Source organism: Tyto alba, unplaced genomic scaffold, assembly GCF_018691265.1.
Source record: "Tyto alba isolate M040663 unplaced genomic scaffold, T.alba_DEE_v4.0 Super-Scaffold_5, whole genome shotgun sequence".
In the NCBI taxonomy this organism is placed as follows: domain Eukaryota; kingdom Metazoa; phylum Chordata; class Aves; order Strigiformes; family Tytonidae; genus Tyto; species Tyto alba.
This window is the reverse complement of record NW_024881326.1, coordinates 22,109,745-22,126,113: the sequence shown is the minus strand read 5'-3', so window position 1 is coordinate 22,126,113 and position 16,369 is coordinate 22,109,745. Positions and strand designations below refer to the sequence as shown.

Sequence of the window (16,369 nt, the reverse complement as noted above, 5' to 3'; positions counted from 1 at the left end):
TTTTCATACCTATAACTCTTCCATGAATACACAGGGTTATTGCAGGAAGCAATTCACCTTCATGACTTCAGGTGATACATGAGGAAAAGCAGAAGCAAAATTGTCCTGCTAATTCCAGGAAAATAACATGACAGGAAAAGAAAATCCAACCCTTTAAACAAGAAACAAGAGCGCCTTAGATCCCTTTAAAAAGCCTATATTTGCAGTTTCCAAAGTACAGTTAATTTGCAACATTTAATACACAAGTTGTCATCAGCCTTAAACCTCAATTTCCAGACCTCAGCTGTACCTGGGAGAGCAGCAGGATGGGCTGAGCACACGATCAAATTCTCCATCATGACTGCTGAGCCACCGCAGCCGAGGCAGAGAATCTGCTTATATATTTTACAAATAACCAGATCCTCCCATAATCCAGGCTCTGAGAAATTCTTATCTTGCCATGAGCTCCATTATTCTTAAATCCTTTCCATGTTTTTTTTTCCTCTGTGCTGCCTGATACACTGACCAATTTTATAAAAGGGATTGGCTGGAGGGAGGTCCGGATTCAGGTCAGATAGGACTGGCCTTTTGGGTATGCTCTCCCAGACGCTGGTAGAAAAGAGGTCTAAAACCCCCCCTTTTCCCCTACAATCTCAAACCAAACCTGCCCAGGAAAGGCATCTATTCCTACAGCCTTCTTCTGCAGAGGCCTGGCTGTTATGCAGGGTCTGAAACAGCTGCTGCTTTTGGTTCTCCAGGTCCCCAACCCAAACTCAGTATACTAGCCAGCCCAGACATCAGCACACGGATGCTCTCTAGGTCTTTGGGTCCTGTAACAGGGAATCTCAATTTTCACTTGTCTCAGCAGGTCTCTAGACCCTACACCCTCTGCTCATTTTGGTGCACATGCAGCTGCAGCACTGACCAGTTCCAAGTTGTAGGAAAAGGATAATTGCAGCAGGGAAAGCTGGCAACCCAACCAAGAGCAGACACATGAAATCCCAACTCTGCAGAGCAGGAAATTTCACCACCCCAGGGCAACAAAAGGTACTCATGCTGTTAGAATGACGCTTACTCTTCAAAGTGCTTAGCAATACATTTAATATATTAAATATATTGCTTAAGCATATACTTAACACACTTTTGTTCACACAATCTATTGTATGAACTCTAGTTCAGGCTTGACAAGATATAGTTTGCGCACATCTCAAACCTACTGATGCACAACCTCCTTGGATTCCTTCTCCAGAAATATCAGCATTATTCTCAATTATGTGCCTTCAGTTAGATGTCCCAATAAATAAAAAAATACTTAGGGCAGATTTTTCCAAAAGCTGTATTGTACCAAACCTCAGGTCCAATGCACTTAGCCATGCTTGCCGACGAGGACAGTTAGTCACACACTTTTGTCCTTGCAAGCAAACAAAAGAGCTCAGCAACCCAAACATAAGGCAGTGCTCATGCATTTCCCATACAACATTTTCTGATGATTGTATTTCTAGCAAATTTGCAATTTCTTCTTGCAGGCACTAGAATGTTGAATATGCTGCAAAATACTGGGCAATAAGACAGCTTGCAAAACTATTCCCCAGTCAAAATTCATCCCCAGCCATCACCCTCTTCAGTTGCTCTGCATCACTGCTACCAAGCTGCGATCTCCAAACTCCTGCAGGTATCATCTGCTGAACTTCAGCACTAGCCCATAAATCTAACTCAGTGAGAAAGTTGCCTCTATCCTTAAAAATTCTGGGAGTGCTCATATTCCAGCCCAGAACGCTGCTGACATCCAAAATGCAACTAGCAGTATGGAAAGTGAGCCAGTAGAAGGCTGGCTCATCTCAGGAGAAACAGCTGCAGGTGCAACTACTCTTTTCATTTGTTTTCTGCCTCTCCTCTGAAAATGGGATGAAAAAAGGCATTTATGACTCTACTTTGCAAAATGCGCCAGTTATATTCAAGAACATGGGCTCACACCTGGGGTCTCTCCGACCAGTTTCAGAAGCAGGAGAGGTTTAATGGCTCTAAAGGATAGTTTCACAAATTAGCAGTGTTCAAGAGATATAAGGAACTGACTGCAGCTTTTCTTAGGTCTCCGCTACCACTGCCTTCTCAAGCCTAGTCCTCTCCACTCCGAGCAGATGCAGCCTTAACAGTCACCCACTGCAACCAGACAAAGCTGAGCAGCAATGTTTTCATTCCTACTGACTTTGGGCAGGACATCTGATGTTAGGTACCCAATGTCTCCTTTTTAGGTCTCCTATTTAGGAGAGCAGGTCCTAGCTTTTCTATGAGCCAGAGCACTGGGCTCACAGACATACCTCTAGGGCATGCTTAGATCATGCTTTAGGACAACTGTACCAGACTTCTGATCTTCCCAAGTTGTTTTTTTCCAAAGAGTGAAGTCAGAGACTGCTTGATCCATGAAAGGGGGTGAAAACTAGATTATGCAAGTGCTCTGGCATGAAAGCACCAAGCGGTGTGGCCACGCACCAACACCTATGTGGTCAGGGAGCTTTCTTCTTCCTTTCTCAGGAAGGGAACAAACACCACAGCCCCCACAGGACACCAGCATGGGGCAGGGTACATGGCAGGCTGGAGTCACCTGTCAGTACAGTACATTGGGTTTATATTCAAAAAACTACAGCTTCCCTGAATTCAAACTAAAACACTTAAAAATATTTCCAGTACCTCTACCTAAGATTAATCATGTATAGGCAGCAGAGCTACTACATGCAGTCAGACCAGGAAATGCAACATCCTTTATGCCACATACACACAGAAGAATACCTTCATGCAAAGAGCTGAATTACCTAGACAAGGCAGAAGCTGAGAGGAAGAGGTGATAGACACAGGACCCATCCCAGGTGTAAAGTCCTGGCTTCTCAATTCCCACTTACACATTTAGCTACCACTTTTATCCCACACAGACCAGAGCCAAGACGACAGACCCCAGAAGCAACCTGCCACCAGAAAGCCAAACAGCTGACCTTTTAGCCAGCTTTATTTGAAAGCCAAAACTCTATTCCACATTTTATTGACCTAAAGTTATTGGAAATCACCAAAATAAAATAAAATAAAATAAACCCTACCAAAGTTTCAGCTAAAGCTGCAGAGGTAGGAAAAGAAAAAAATGTAACAGGGACATCGTGCCAACACAAGAGCTTTTTCTTTTACCAGTGACTGACTTGAAGCACACAAGAATTAAAGGAGTTAAAGCCTAATTTATGCCATTTATGTTTTTGCAAGTCACTCAGCTATCATCAGGCAGACGCATCCTGTTGCGTCTGACATTTCCTTGAGCACTTTTGTCTTTCTTCTCCTTGCTACCACTGCACTGATTAGATCCAACACCCCCACAGAAAAATAAACAGTTCTGTGAAAGGCAGAAGCCACGCAGCCATCTTCCTCCCCATCTACCGATGGTGACATCAGTTCCAGGAGGAATGAAGCCTGCCACTCTTTTGGGAGCATCACACAGACAGATGCTTCCACCCACAACCAGCCCCATTAAAGTGCTCCACGGGCAATGAGTACCATGGGAGGACAAGTCCTGCAGCATCTTCCCTTTCAAGACGAGTTAGCTACTGCCAAAAAAAAGAGGGAAAGTTACTACCTGGTAGGTTTTGCTCAAGCAGGACACAAGCACATCCCCAATCACTTTCTCTGAATCAGCAAGGAGAAAAAAAAAAATACAAACAACAAAACCAACAACAACAACAACACAAAAACACAAAACAAAACAACCTCAGAATGACTTGGGATTGCTCCAGGGAATAGCTTTCCCACAGGCAAAAGGAAATGCTCTCCCCTCAGTTACCCTGAAAAAGCAACTCTCAAAACCAGTTTCTCTGGCTTTGACCAAGGAAGCATTGTTTTTCTTAATAGGGAGGTTAAAACAGTTGCTTTACTCTGAACACAAAGAAGCTTGGAGAAAATCATCAGCTGCAGAGTGCTTTACTCACTTCATTTGGGTGTTTGCTGAAGGATCCCACAGTTCAGACAGCAGTCTGGATGACCACTTTCCCACTGCTGGGAACCTTGCAAAGTCTCAATTTACCCAACACAATGGGAGTAAAGGAAGAATTGATCTTCCAGCTACTTGGACCTTTAAGAGCATCGAAACTTCACAGTCCTTTTGATTATGGGAAATTAGGAGCATTTGCTACAAGGATCTCATGAAAGGCATAGTCTTCTTCATGCTTTTATGGAGACATGCAAAATTGTTTAATGCTGCAAGATTATCTCCCTCGTAGCTGCATATATTTAGTTATATCACATCAAAAGTTTGGCTCCTTCAAAGTTGGATGAGCAGCTGAGAACCAAGTAACATGATTTGAGACTCACCCCTAATGGATCTTATGACTTATAGGTCTCTAAAGACTAATGATTTTTGTCAGGACTAGATAAATGGAGATTTCACTCAAAGCTGTATATAAGCAGTGTCTTCAGTGGATTCTCTTTAAAAGCACAAGCAGCTGAGGAAGAAGGCTAGAGTCAGGGAAGAGGAAAAAAAGCTGGTCCTCATTACCACTCACTCAAAAACAGTATCTTGTTACACATGTATACACACTACTCGCCCAGAGATGGGTAAGTGGATGGAAACAGCAACAATGAGTTAAGTGTTTACCGATAGACTTTTTATTTCAACAAACCCCACCCCACTGGATGTTAAACACAGGTTCCGTCCAATGAAAACATATTGAAGGAATTCTACATTCACTGTTTACATCAGCAATATGAACTTAAACACACAAAAAATAGATTGCTCTGGCTTCTTAGTCTCACATTAGCAAATGCAATTATCTTTCATTAATTTTACAGAGTGTTCACAGTAGAAATTAAATCATTTCTTCATGTCTGTTTAAGAAAAACTTTACTGTGTTAATTATTCATAAATACCAAAGTCTGCTACTTATTACTCATCACAAATGTGATTCATTTCAATAACGCCTGAATAATTCGGTGCTACCCTATTAGTCCCAGAACACACTGTACTATTGCCAGCATCAGCAAATCAATCACAAACAATAATCCACACTTGCTCTCCGGTGCCAGCTGCGGAGGAAGGCAGGAGCAAGGCAGGAGCAAGGCAGGAGCAAGGCAGGAGCAAGGCAGGAGCAAGGCAGGAGCAAGGCAGGAGCAAGGCAGGAGCAAGGCAGGAGCAAGGCAGGAGCAAGGCAGGAGCAAGGCAGGAGCAAGGCAGGAGCAAGGCAGGAGCAAGGCAGGAGCAGCACTGCCTCCCCACCCCGGTTGCCACGCTGCCTTCATCCTCCCATACAAAAACACCGCCCCGCACCTCCTGTCCTGGTCAGCTTTGCTTCCATCCAAGATGCTGCAGACTCTGACAGGCGCTGCTCGGGTGAGCATCGCCAGCCCCAAGCTGGAAGCAGGGAACCAGGCTCCCAAGGGAGGAGGGTAGCAGCTCCCAGATGCTCCGGCACTTTGCTTCCCTGCAGGTTTACATCTGGGCAGGCAGCTGCCCGGCAATGGCAATTAGCAGATTGAGAAAGGGTGGGGAAATGAATTCTCACAAGTAAGTAAGAAGCCTACAAGGGTAATTCCAAAAGAAGCTGAGTCCCAAAGGCTGGTCAGCCACAGTAATCCCCAACAGAGTGAAACAAAGCCCAGACGCCATTTCTGCAGCTAAGTGGTTAAATAAGGAATCACCCAGAGTTCTGCATCCTGGCTGCTCAGCAAGGACAGAGCTAGCCTGATGCTGTGACTGCATGGCAGATTGGACATTACGGGCAGGGGAAGAGGGCTCTTGAAAAGTTACTGCAGCAATAAAATATGCTCGAATATGAAGGAGCTGGAGATTTTTGTACTGTTTCCTCAGTCATTTTAAAAAAAACTTAGCCACATCAAAAACACCTCTTAAAGTTGCATCAAAAAAAAAATATATGGTTTTTTTTTTTTTTCCGTCCATATAATAAAGTCAAGAAATCATCAGGGCCTTACACACAATTCTCTCCTCCTTACACTCCATGAGCGCTCGCCGGGGGCAGCCAGGGCCATGGTGGGCTCCAGCCCCGCGCCCCTGCCCTCCGCACAGCCCCCAGAGGCATCCTGACCCTCGCGGCGCATCAAGACCCATGGCCTCTCCGAAAGATTCATTCCCCCATCCCATTTTCAGCTACATATTAATTATTTTGCTTTCTAGCAAGTTACATGAGCTAATTTGGGCTGATGCCGTACAGAAACACTGCCCTTATTATTACAGTTGTGGAGAAAGTAAATTAATGCAAAGGATTGCACACAGAGGCCTAATCCATTTGAGGTAAATCAATGCATTGCACATTTAAATTGCTCTGCTTTCCTTCAGAAAAGTACATTGAAGTGATTCATTACGCACTGAACTGTTCACAAGAAACAGACCAATTCTCTTAGGCATGCCAGTGCATCTCTGCTAGTTAAATTTAAAAAGCAATCAAATCTACTAATAAGTCCTTTTTGTCGACATTTACATCAGCAGAGAACATGATTCCTGACAATTCATATTAAATAAATGAAGGACAAATTAATCTCAGTTAATACACCTCGGAACTGATGCCCAACTTGTTAAACTTAAAAATAGGTCTTTTAATAAAAATAACTAACCTATTGGTGAGGCCTGACTTTCAAGCACCTCTGATAACCTTTATTAAAGGTTATAATGCTATGAAGAGATCACAAGGCACAATCTGTGTCTATTTTAATACAGTTGAAGCATCTATTTATAGTTTCATTTTAATATTTATAAATTCACAGAAAAAATTAACAGAAAGGCACCTTTTCATGAAAAAGTAATCATGTCTTAGTACAACAGCACCATGGCATGGTGTTCATAATTCCACTCTCTTCTTCAGGGAGGACCAACTCAGCTAACAAATGGAATAAACAGTACAAGGAATAACGCCTGTGCCTCATTTCTTACTCCACTGCAATCACTGGGATTTATTTTTGCAACAATTAACATCTCTCTACCCACAAAAAAATTCTCCAAATTTAAAATAAAAGGAAGTAGGAAACGTATACTTCTTAATAACTAAAAGTCAATTTGCACTGTAATAAAGATTTAGAGGAGAGCTGAAGAGACTTAATATGGAAAGTGACTTTTTAATCTCTTTAAAATGTCCTTTAAGAAGTCCAACAATATCTGCAAAACTACTGCTATCAATTTAGATAGCTTTACAAATCCTACACTTCAAACTTAAAAACTCAGAAGTTTAATTTTATAATCAAGATTTTGAAGGTTAGGCCATGTAATGGGATTAGGTAAAGGAACCACTTGTATTTATGAAAATAATCCCCTGCCCCTCCCCTCAAAGCCCCTTTTTTGTTCTGCAGGCCGGCCGGCCCACTGCTTCCAACGCCCCCAAACTAGACCCAGCTTAGGTCCCCCCAGGTGCCAGGCGGGGAAATTCCTCTGCTGCAGACACACATTTGCAGGTGGTGAGGTAAATATTCACCACACATCTCATCCTGAGCCGCAGCAGCCACCACACCGAAATGAGCAGGGTCATTAGGAAATCCCGCTGATAAATGAAGCAGCACGGAGTCGTTCAGGCCTGGCGGCATCTCTGCAAACGTTCTGTTACTTTTTTTTTTTTTTTTTCGGCTTTATAATTGTTGCAGAGTTTTTCTTGGGGAGTTTCAGTGATGGGTATTTCAAGGGCAGGCAGGCACCCTCCCGGTGCTCTGGCCAGGACCCAAGTTACAGCAGGTCACCCCATCTGCTCGCTCGCAGCCTCCAGCTCAGCCATACTCATCCCCTTCTCTCCGCAAACAGCCCCCCTGGCCGGGCTTTGCCCCCAGAGCAGCAGCGCTGGGGGATTCCACCCTTGGAAACTGTGTCTGCTCCACCAGCACCCAGAGGTTTTAAATTGTCCACCTCCTGCCAAAGCCTTTATTATCCATCCCGAGCCTTGGGGCACCGGGGGACACTACAGCATCTCTCCTACCTGTGAGGGGCTTAGTGCTGATTTATGGGGCTTAACCATTCCCCAGATTCCACCACTACAGGTGAAACAGTGGAGACTCATCCCCCTGCACAGCTACATATCACCTTTGCTGTTTCAACAGCAGCTGCTGAGTTGGCCTCTCCCTAAGAAGCAAAACCCCCACAAGTGATTTTTTTTCTCCCTGGCAGCATTACATGATTTTTTTCCCCCTCCACACAGAAGCAGCTTACTGGGAAAAGCCCCATGCAGGGCCCAGCCTGCTCCAGGAGGATCCGAACTCACATCAGGGCTGATGGCAACGTTTGCTGCTGCAAAGCTGCCTTCTTCCCAGGGCTCTGCCAGCGGTCCAGTTTGTGAGGAGTCAGGCCCACCGTGCTGGATGCGATGGGTTGACCTGGGCTGGACACCAGGTGCCCACCAAGCCACCCTATCCCTCCCCTTCTCAGCAGAACAGGGTGTTGAAAATAAAATGGAAAAAAAAAAAAAACCCTAACCTCATGGGTCAAGAGAAAAGCAGTTTAACAGAGCAAAAGCGAAGGCCATGCACAGAAGCAAGAAAACAAAATATTTATTCTCTACTTCCCATCAGCACGGAATGTCCAGCCACTTCCTGGGAAGCAGAATTCAGTAAGCATAGGAGTTTCTCCGGAAGACAAATGTTGTAATAACCAATGCCCCACCACCACCCTTTCTCTTAGCTTTTATAGCTGAGCAGACATCGTACGGCATGGAACATCCCTTTGGTCGGTTTGGGTTAGCTGTCCTGGCCATACCCCCTCCCAAGATCTTGCCCACCCCCAACCTACTGGGTGAGGGGGGGGAAATGTTGGGAAAACCAGCCTTGATGCTGTGGGAACACTGCTCAGGGGTAGCCAAAGCTCTGGTGTGTTACCAATACCTTTCTAGCTACCAATAACAGCACAGCACTGTGAGGACTGCTAGGGGAAAATTAACTCCATTTCAGCCAGACCCAATACAGCAGACCACAGAGCGGATGAGATTTGCAGATGTAAATCCCACTACATTTCCAAGAGCATGAGGATTAATCTGTTCAGCCAACAGAGCCACACAGAGGAAACACTTTCCATTTTCTGGGAAACATTTTAATGCTTCTTTTCTTTAGATTTTCCTAAGACTTGACTTGGAAGAATTTAACTAACACGTAGGGACAAGACAAGAACACCCATGCATCGCCAGGAGCTTCTGTCCCACATCACAACCACATGGTGCCAGCACGAGGCCTCCCAAACGCCAGTAGGCACCATCCCTGGTCCTGGTCCAACAGACTTGTACCAGCAGCATAAAATTTCTTCCAATCTCAGACTTTCTGGCTCCAGAGGCAGTTCTGCAGGCTCGTTCTCCTCTCAACCGAGAATGTGTCTTTCCTCTAACACTAGCTGGGAAGGACATCACACACAGCCCAACCCTTAGCCACAGCCACATCTTCCACCCAAGGAGGGTATGAAGACACACCACCACTTAAGAATGTAGGTATCTGTATTTGCTCCCATGTCTCGTTACATTTTCCAGTCTAACCCCAAGGCCTTTTGTTTCTTGCAATGGTGCCATTGGATTTATTGCTACAGACAAGTTCAGTAGATACTTCCCATAATAATTAGCCAGAGAAGAGCGAAATCTCAGTTCTGTGATGCTCTCACACTCAGTTACTTTGGATGCTGCCTCTGTTCAGTGTGCCAAAAGCTTTGAGGCTTCCACAATCAATCAAGTGACCCAAGTCAGTCACTCATGGCTAGGAAAAGGCACATTTCTCCTTTCTCACCACCGATGCCAAGCAGCTGAGACAACCCCCTCCTTTCTGCCACCACCAGTGGCCCATTCCACCAGCCTCCCAAGCAGCAAATCCAGAGCACGCAAATGATCAACCGTGCCTACACCTTCCCCCTTTCCTCTCCTGAGATTTCCAGATGCCGCAGAGGTGAGCGGCACTGGTGGAACAGGAGACAAGTGGGAAGGGGGGCATATAGAACATGTGCCCAGATGGAACCCAGGGAGAAAAAAAAGCCGCTCTGCCCACACCCAGAGATTCATGTTCCTCTGTGGGAAGGACCAAAGGCGGAGAGGGAGATCCATTTAACTACTTCATGTTATGGAACACAGGCCACCACTGCAAAGCAACACAAGTCTGGGGAACCTACATGCTCATGGACAGGAAAGCACCGTTGTGTTAAAACCAAACAAAAAAAATATCACAACAGCCATTCTGAATAATTCTACTGCTTCAGTGCAGGAATCTCCTCTGGGAATTGCAGGGTTGAAGGGCAAACAGGCAGACTAGCGATGGGATTAAGGGCAGAGGCTGGAGGATGAATGCAGCAGGCAACAAGGTTCTTCATGGGCACACTCTCCGGGCTGATTCCATCAGATCAAATCACTGTGATGCTCTGTACCTAGTGCTGAACATCACGAGGTTCAGGACAGGCTATCCTCCAGATTAACAAAGGCTCAACTTTTAAACAAAAGGCACCTACGGAAGAGCCCAGCTAACCAGCAATCTGACAAGTAGACTCCCCATGCCCCACAAGACGAACCTCTGTGCAAAGTAAATCATACACAGATACAAGCTAAAAAGTTTGCTGGAACAATGACCACTCATTTGGCTATTCGCAGACAAGGCAAGTTACAGCCCAGAGGCAGTAACTACAGATTGCATTATGCAGCTGCCAAGCAGTTCAAATCACTCTTACAGCAAGTCTCACTTTTTAATCACCTCAATTATAAACGCAGGAATTCCCACCCTTGTCAAGCCAAGCTTCACACTTGAGGAAATCGTCCTCTGCTCCTGTCGGAATCCTGCTCCCTGCCCTGATGGTGCTCCCCAAATGGGCCCTGCATTCCTCCAAGTCCCTCTCCATCCTCTCAGGATTTGCAGACCAAGGTCATGCCATTCCTTCCCTCCCCGCCAGCACTCACCCAGCACACTTCACCCAGGATGGTCAGGCCTCCCTCAAAAAAACCCCAGCGCAGGAATAGCCAGGCTGGCCCCACTCAGAGCCAGCAAAGGTCCTCTGCTCAGACACCCTCATCCCACACCTACTGCTGCTCTGAAAGCAGCTATTATCTGTCCAGAAAGTGCTTAGATTAGCGTCTGCTACTGGCACTAGGAATAGGTGCTAATTAACTAGTTGTCAGCTGAATGCTGCTAAATCAAGAACACAAAATTAAAGCCAAAGTATTACAAGGGGCAAGGAAAGCTTGAAGGGACTATTGTTCATTTAAGAACTTCTTTTCCTGTATTTTTAAACATTTAGAAGTTGCAGTCCAAATAATTGCTTGTCAAGACATTATTTGGGAGAATAACTGTAGCTATTAAGCAAGCTGTGTAATTATGTTATTAAAAATATAACACTGTTTTGAAGCCTTTGAGAGAACAGACCTCTACCTAACACAAAATCACCACAGTTTCATTTTCCTCCCCCTCTCCTGGCTTCAATCCCAAATCACGAGTCCTAGCTATCTCTCAGAAGTTGGCTATGACGACGTACATCCCTGGATGAGGAACCACTGCTCTGAACTACTGGTCAGGTACACGCAATGCTTCTGTTTTGACTCAGAAAAGCATGTTTGGTAAACCAATAGGAAACAACAACAACAACAAAAAAAAAAAAAAAACACCACCAAAAAAACCACCACAAAACTATAAGCTACAGACAAAAACTCAGCTCTCCAAGCCAGGCGCTCCTTTCTGCCTAAGGTGGTCGATTCAGGATAAGGAGTCTCCTGTTTCTCCAGGGGGCACAACTAACCCTGAGCACAGACAGACCTGTCTCTGGGGAAGTAAGGGAAGCCCTGCCCCACAGCTACAGCTCTGCAGGCCAGACCCATCTCTGGGGGAAGAGAAGGAAAGATCACTGGAAGCTGTTCAGCAAAAGAGAGCACTTGTTATGCAATTTCCATTTCTGCTGACAAACAACATATTTATAGGACAGGTAAAGTAAACTACATGGCCTGCAAGGCTCAGCAGTCTGAAACCAGGAAGTTAATAGACCCAGAGGGCAAGGAATTGGTTCCTGATGTTAGCAAATGGGATGTCACAAAAATGAGACAATTAAATTTTAAAGCAGCGGGGAAAACAAAAGAGCAGGAATCACAATAGCCAAGTCTCATAAAGAGCTGCTTCTTGGGTACAAGAAGATAATGACGCTAACCATTTTTCTACTAGATGGCAGTGTAGTGTCACGCTATATAAAAGGAATTCTAGAAAGAAATTGCTTTCTATTTCAAGGGAATTTGTGCTTAGACTTGACTTCAGATAGCATGATATACAACAGTACCCTCATTGTAAGGGGACCTGCCATTAGTTTAACAGCGCAACCGGTGCGATACTGTCCTGGTTTCAGCTGGAATAAAGTTAATTTTCTGCCTAGTAGCTGGTACAGTGCTGTGGTTTGGATTTAGGATGAGACTAATGTTGCCAACACACCGATGTTTTAGCTGTTGCTGAGCAGCGTTTACACCAAGTCAAGGACTTTTCAGCTTCTCATGCTGCCCTGCCAGTGGAGGCTGGGAGCACACAAGGAGCTGGGAGGGGACACGGTCGGGACAGCTGACCCAAACAGCCAAAGGGGTATTCCATACCACATGACGTCATGCCCAGTACATAAACTGGGGGGAGTTGGCGGTGGGGGGGCACCACAGCTCTGGGATGCAACTGTATTGTGCATCACTTGTTTTTTATACTTTATTATTATTATTACCATTAAATTCCCTTCCTTTTCTGTCCTATTAAACTGTCTTTACTCAAACCACAAGTTTTAATTTAATTTTTTTTTTTATTCTCTCCCCCATCCCACAGAGGGTGGTGAGTGAGCGAGCGGCTGCGTGGTGCTTAATTGCCAGCTGAGGTTAAACCACAACAGATACCCTAGCTTCTAATTTCCCAGCAAAGCAATGTGAAAAGACACTAAAACCCTGAGCTGTTCTGCTACACCGTACAGCTGCATGCACAGCCGCAGACAGGCTACTCAATCTGTTACAACCAAAGGTAGGCTGGAATCAAACAGCTCCAGGAGCAGAGGAAGCAGGTTCTCACTGGTCAGGAGAAGCCAGCTGGGCTTTCAAAAGGCAGTGGCAGCATTTAGGCAACCACCTAGCTATGGTCAGGCAAGGTTAGCCACTTCAAAGGAAGGTGGAGGGATGAAGAGAGCCATGCCACGAAAATTCAAAACGCAAACAGAAAATAAACAAGGTTGGGGCTGAAGGGCAATGCAAATATTTGCAGGTAATTCAGCCACGAGAGTCATCTTTATTTTTCAAGGCCGCCATCCGCATAAGCTAAACTTCAGATGTAACAAGACACAGTGTCTCACCAACACTCCCCAAACCCGCGTGGATTCCTGGCGCACACGGGAGCTACAGCGCGTGTACCCAGGGAGCTCAGCACAACGGGGCGATTTGGTAGAGATGGAAAACCTCCGAGGGAAGGCTGCAGGCAGCCGGAGGCCCCTCGTTTGTGGGAGAGGCCGCACCGGGGGGTCCCCGGGCCGTGGGGTCACCCTGCCCGGTGCTCACTGCTGCCGGGGACCGGGCTGCAACTCCCGGGGCTTTCCCCACCAGCCGTTCCAATCGCGACAGCCCGCGGGACATCGGTTAAAACACTGAACTCGCAGCAGAGCCGGGTTTTGTTTGCTCCGAAGGCGCGCTGCGCCCACCGCGGCGGTACCCGGGCCGGTTTGGCTGCCGGAGACACACACCCCCCCCCCCCCCCCCCACCGCCGTTTGCAGCGTGCCGGGGTGCTCGGTACCGACACCCCCACCCCAAAAAAAAAAAAAAAATAACCAACCAACCAACAACAACAAAAAAAAAAAAACACAACAAAACAAAAAAACGCAGCAGCATCCCTGGCACGGCTGCGCCCCGGCGGGTCCATCGCCCATCCCGCCGCCGGGGAGGGACCGGGGAGGGGGGGGGGTGGGGGGGCACGGGAAGGCCCTCGCCCACCCCGGGGCAGATCCCCCCCCCCCACGGCCTCCTCACCTGGAGGGCCGGAGCCGCACCTCCTTCTTGCTGTCCACCACGGAGGGGACGCAGTTGGTGAGCTCGGTCCAGTCGGCGTGCAGCCCGCAGCTCCAGCCGGTGGAGAAGCGGGAGAAGAGCCAGGTCTCCCGCTTGCCGGGCCGGTGGCAGGTACACTTCTTCTGCCCGGCGCGGCACTCGCAGGGCTGCTCCAGCTGGATGTTGCGGACCAGGTGCCGGCCGAAGGTGGTGCCGCCCGTCTTCTGGATGTGCAGGAAGACGATCAGGTCGTCCCCCTTGATGTTGAAGTCCACCCGCCGCAGCAAGTCGCCGGCGGAGAAATTGAAGCGGGGAACGAACCGCGCCGGCGTCTCGTCCTCCGCCCGGTACGGGTCGGCGGCAGCGGCGGGGCTGAGGGCGCGGAGCCGCAGGAGCTGGCACTCGGTGCCCGGGCAGACGTACTGCAGCACGATCACGGCGAAGAGGAAGAGCATCACCAGAGCCAGAAGCACCTTGTGGGACCGGTCCTCCATCGTCGCCGGGAGCACCGCGCATCGCCGCCGCTCACCGCGGGGGGCCGGCCCGGCCGCGCTCCGCCGCCATCGCCCCGCCGCCTCCCCCTCAGCCGGCCCTTCCCGGCAGCCCCCGCGCCGCCTCCCCTCAGCCGGGACACGCCCCCTCGTCTGGCCACGCCCCCCCCGCCTCCGCCGGACCACGCCCCCGCCTCCGCCGGGGCTGGGGCCGGGAGCGGGGCGGGGAGCGGCGGGCGGTCCGGGCGCGCGGGGGCTGCTGTTTTTCTTGACGCCCCGGGTGGTTTCGGTCGATTCAGGTAGCAAACACACACACACACCAGCTCACCCCGAAACCCCTCGGCACGAGGAGCGTGTTCTGAAAATAAAACAGTAATAACAAGGACTCTGTGGCTTCATCTCTGATTACAGCCCGCGGTGTATTTATATCCAAATTATGATCGGCCCCCCCCCCCCCCCCCCCCCGGCTCCCGGCGTGTTGCTGATGTGGCCTGGTAGAGGGGAGCACACCGGTGCTCGCCCCAGCCGTGCTGCCAGCGCGGCCACTGAGCCACCGGTCACCGCCGTGGCCCAGGGCCACCTTCCCGCCACGTGCCACCGCGCCCCGGCGGGCCCAAGGAGCGTGGCACAGCAAGTGACCCGCGGCTCCTTTCTTTCCCTGGCGGGTGCAGCTGAAGTCAGGGCAACTCAAGTCTGCGAGAGCTGCAGCCTCGCAAGTGACTTCGAAAAAGCAAATAAAAAATGAACTGTCTGCCCCATTTTCACCCCACCCCCGGGGTCCTTCTGTCGTTTCAAAGAACAGCAGCTGGGGGGGACATCAGGTTTGGCTGCCCCCCAGTTTAACTCTGACGTTAAACTGCAGACGTTATGCAGAGGTGCTGCATCTTGCAACGCTCCTTCCATCTCACCGACCCGTGACTTCAGGCAGGGCTGGAAATGTCCGAGCTTCTCCTTCCCCTCCCGGGCAGGAGGAGGGAGCAGCCCTCCCCACCGCAGCGCCTCAGCTTGCGCTCCCCTGATGCTTGCCATGCCTCTGTTTCTCTGCCCGACCAATCAGCCAAGAGCTGAATTTTCTAATATGCAAAGCAGACAGCAAAGAAAATAATTTGAAAACACTCTCCCAGACCTTATCCATTATAAAAAGAAAAAAAGAAAAAAAGAAAAAAGAATGGCCTGCATCCCGTCTCCTCTCATAGCAATACACTTTAAGTAATTTTACCAGGTACACGTGGTGTTTGGAGGGGATATCTTTATGGTTTTCATCCTCCAGCAACCTATCCTGTCTTTCCTATTTTTTTTGCAGTTGTCTCTAATATTTTGAAAACATGTACACTCACAATAATAGGCAATTTTATCACAAAGATTCTAGGCATGAGAACTACTGAGTTAATTTGCTTCTGTTTATATCTGTATCTCCAAAATGAATGGATTGCACCATTTAATGAAAACGCTGTGTTCTGAAATTCAAGCCTTAAAATTATAAAGATGTTTCTGTGCTTTATATCCATCACTCTCTCACAGTCGTTTATATATAAAAAAATATGTTTGCCTCCAGCTTTATTTATTTTACATTATGAAATAACAAAGATGTGTGCTGGGTTAAAACCGATCCTGAATGCTAATATGTGAGAATTAAAAGGGGAGAATAATGATGGCCTAATGTCTACACTAAATTAATATATACTATAAAAGATATGATGCATGCTGGGTTGGTGTTCCCAGCAGAGCCGTTATTTTGGAATGGGCTAAACAAACAATGATCATCCTTTCACTGATGAGTGATGGTCTCCAGTCTGCTGCCTTCTCACCCACAGTATGTAAATGATGCTCCCTAGCTTTGATCCAGGGACACAAAACATTCGCTTAGGCACTAAAGAAATGAAAATCACCCCAAGTGGGATAAAAGTAGGACAGAACAGAGCTGTTAACGTTTTACAGCATCGGCT

The 16,369-nt window shown here is 47.7% G+C and overlaps 1 protein-coding gene across 2 annotated transcripts in view; it reads right to left on the bottom strand.

Annotated features, from left to right (window-relative positions):
- Nucleotides 1–14,529, bottom strand: part of HS6ST2 (heparan sulfate 6-O-sulfotransferase 2) — a 134,652-nt gene extending 120,123 nt beyond the window's left edge. For both annotated transcript variants that reach the window (XM_042807244.1, XM_042807245.1), the window contains exon 1: nt 13,915–14,529. In XM_042807244.1, the coding sequence (XP_042663178.1) occupies nt 13,915–14,426 (512 nt within the window). In that variant the 5' untranslated portion in view covers nt 14,427–14,529. The remainder of the gene's footprint in view (nt 1–13,914) is intronic.
- Between the last annotated feature and the right edge of the window lie 1,840 nt (nt 14,530–16,369).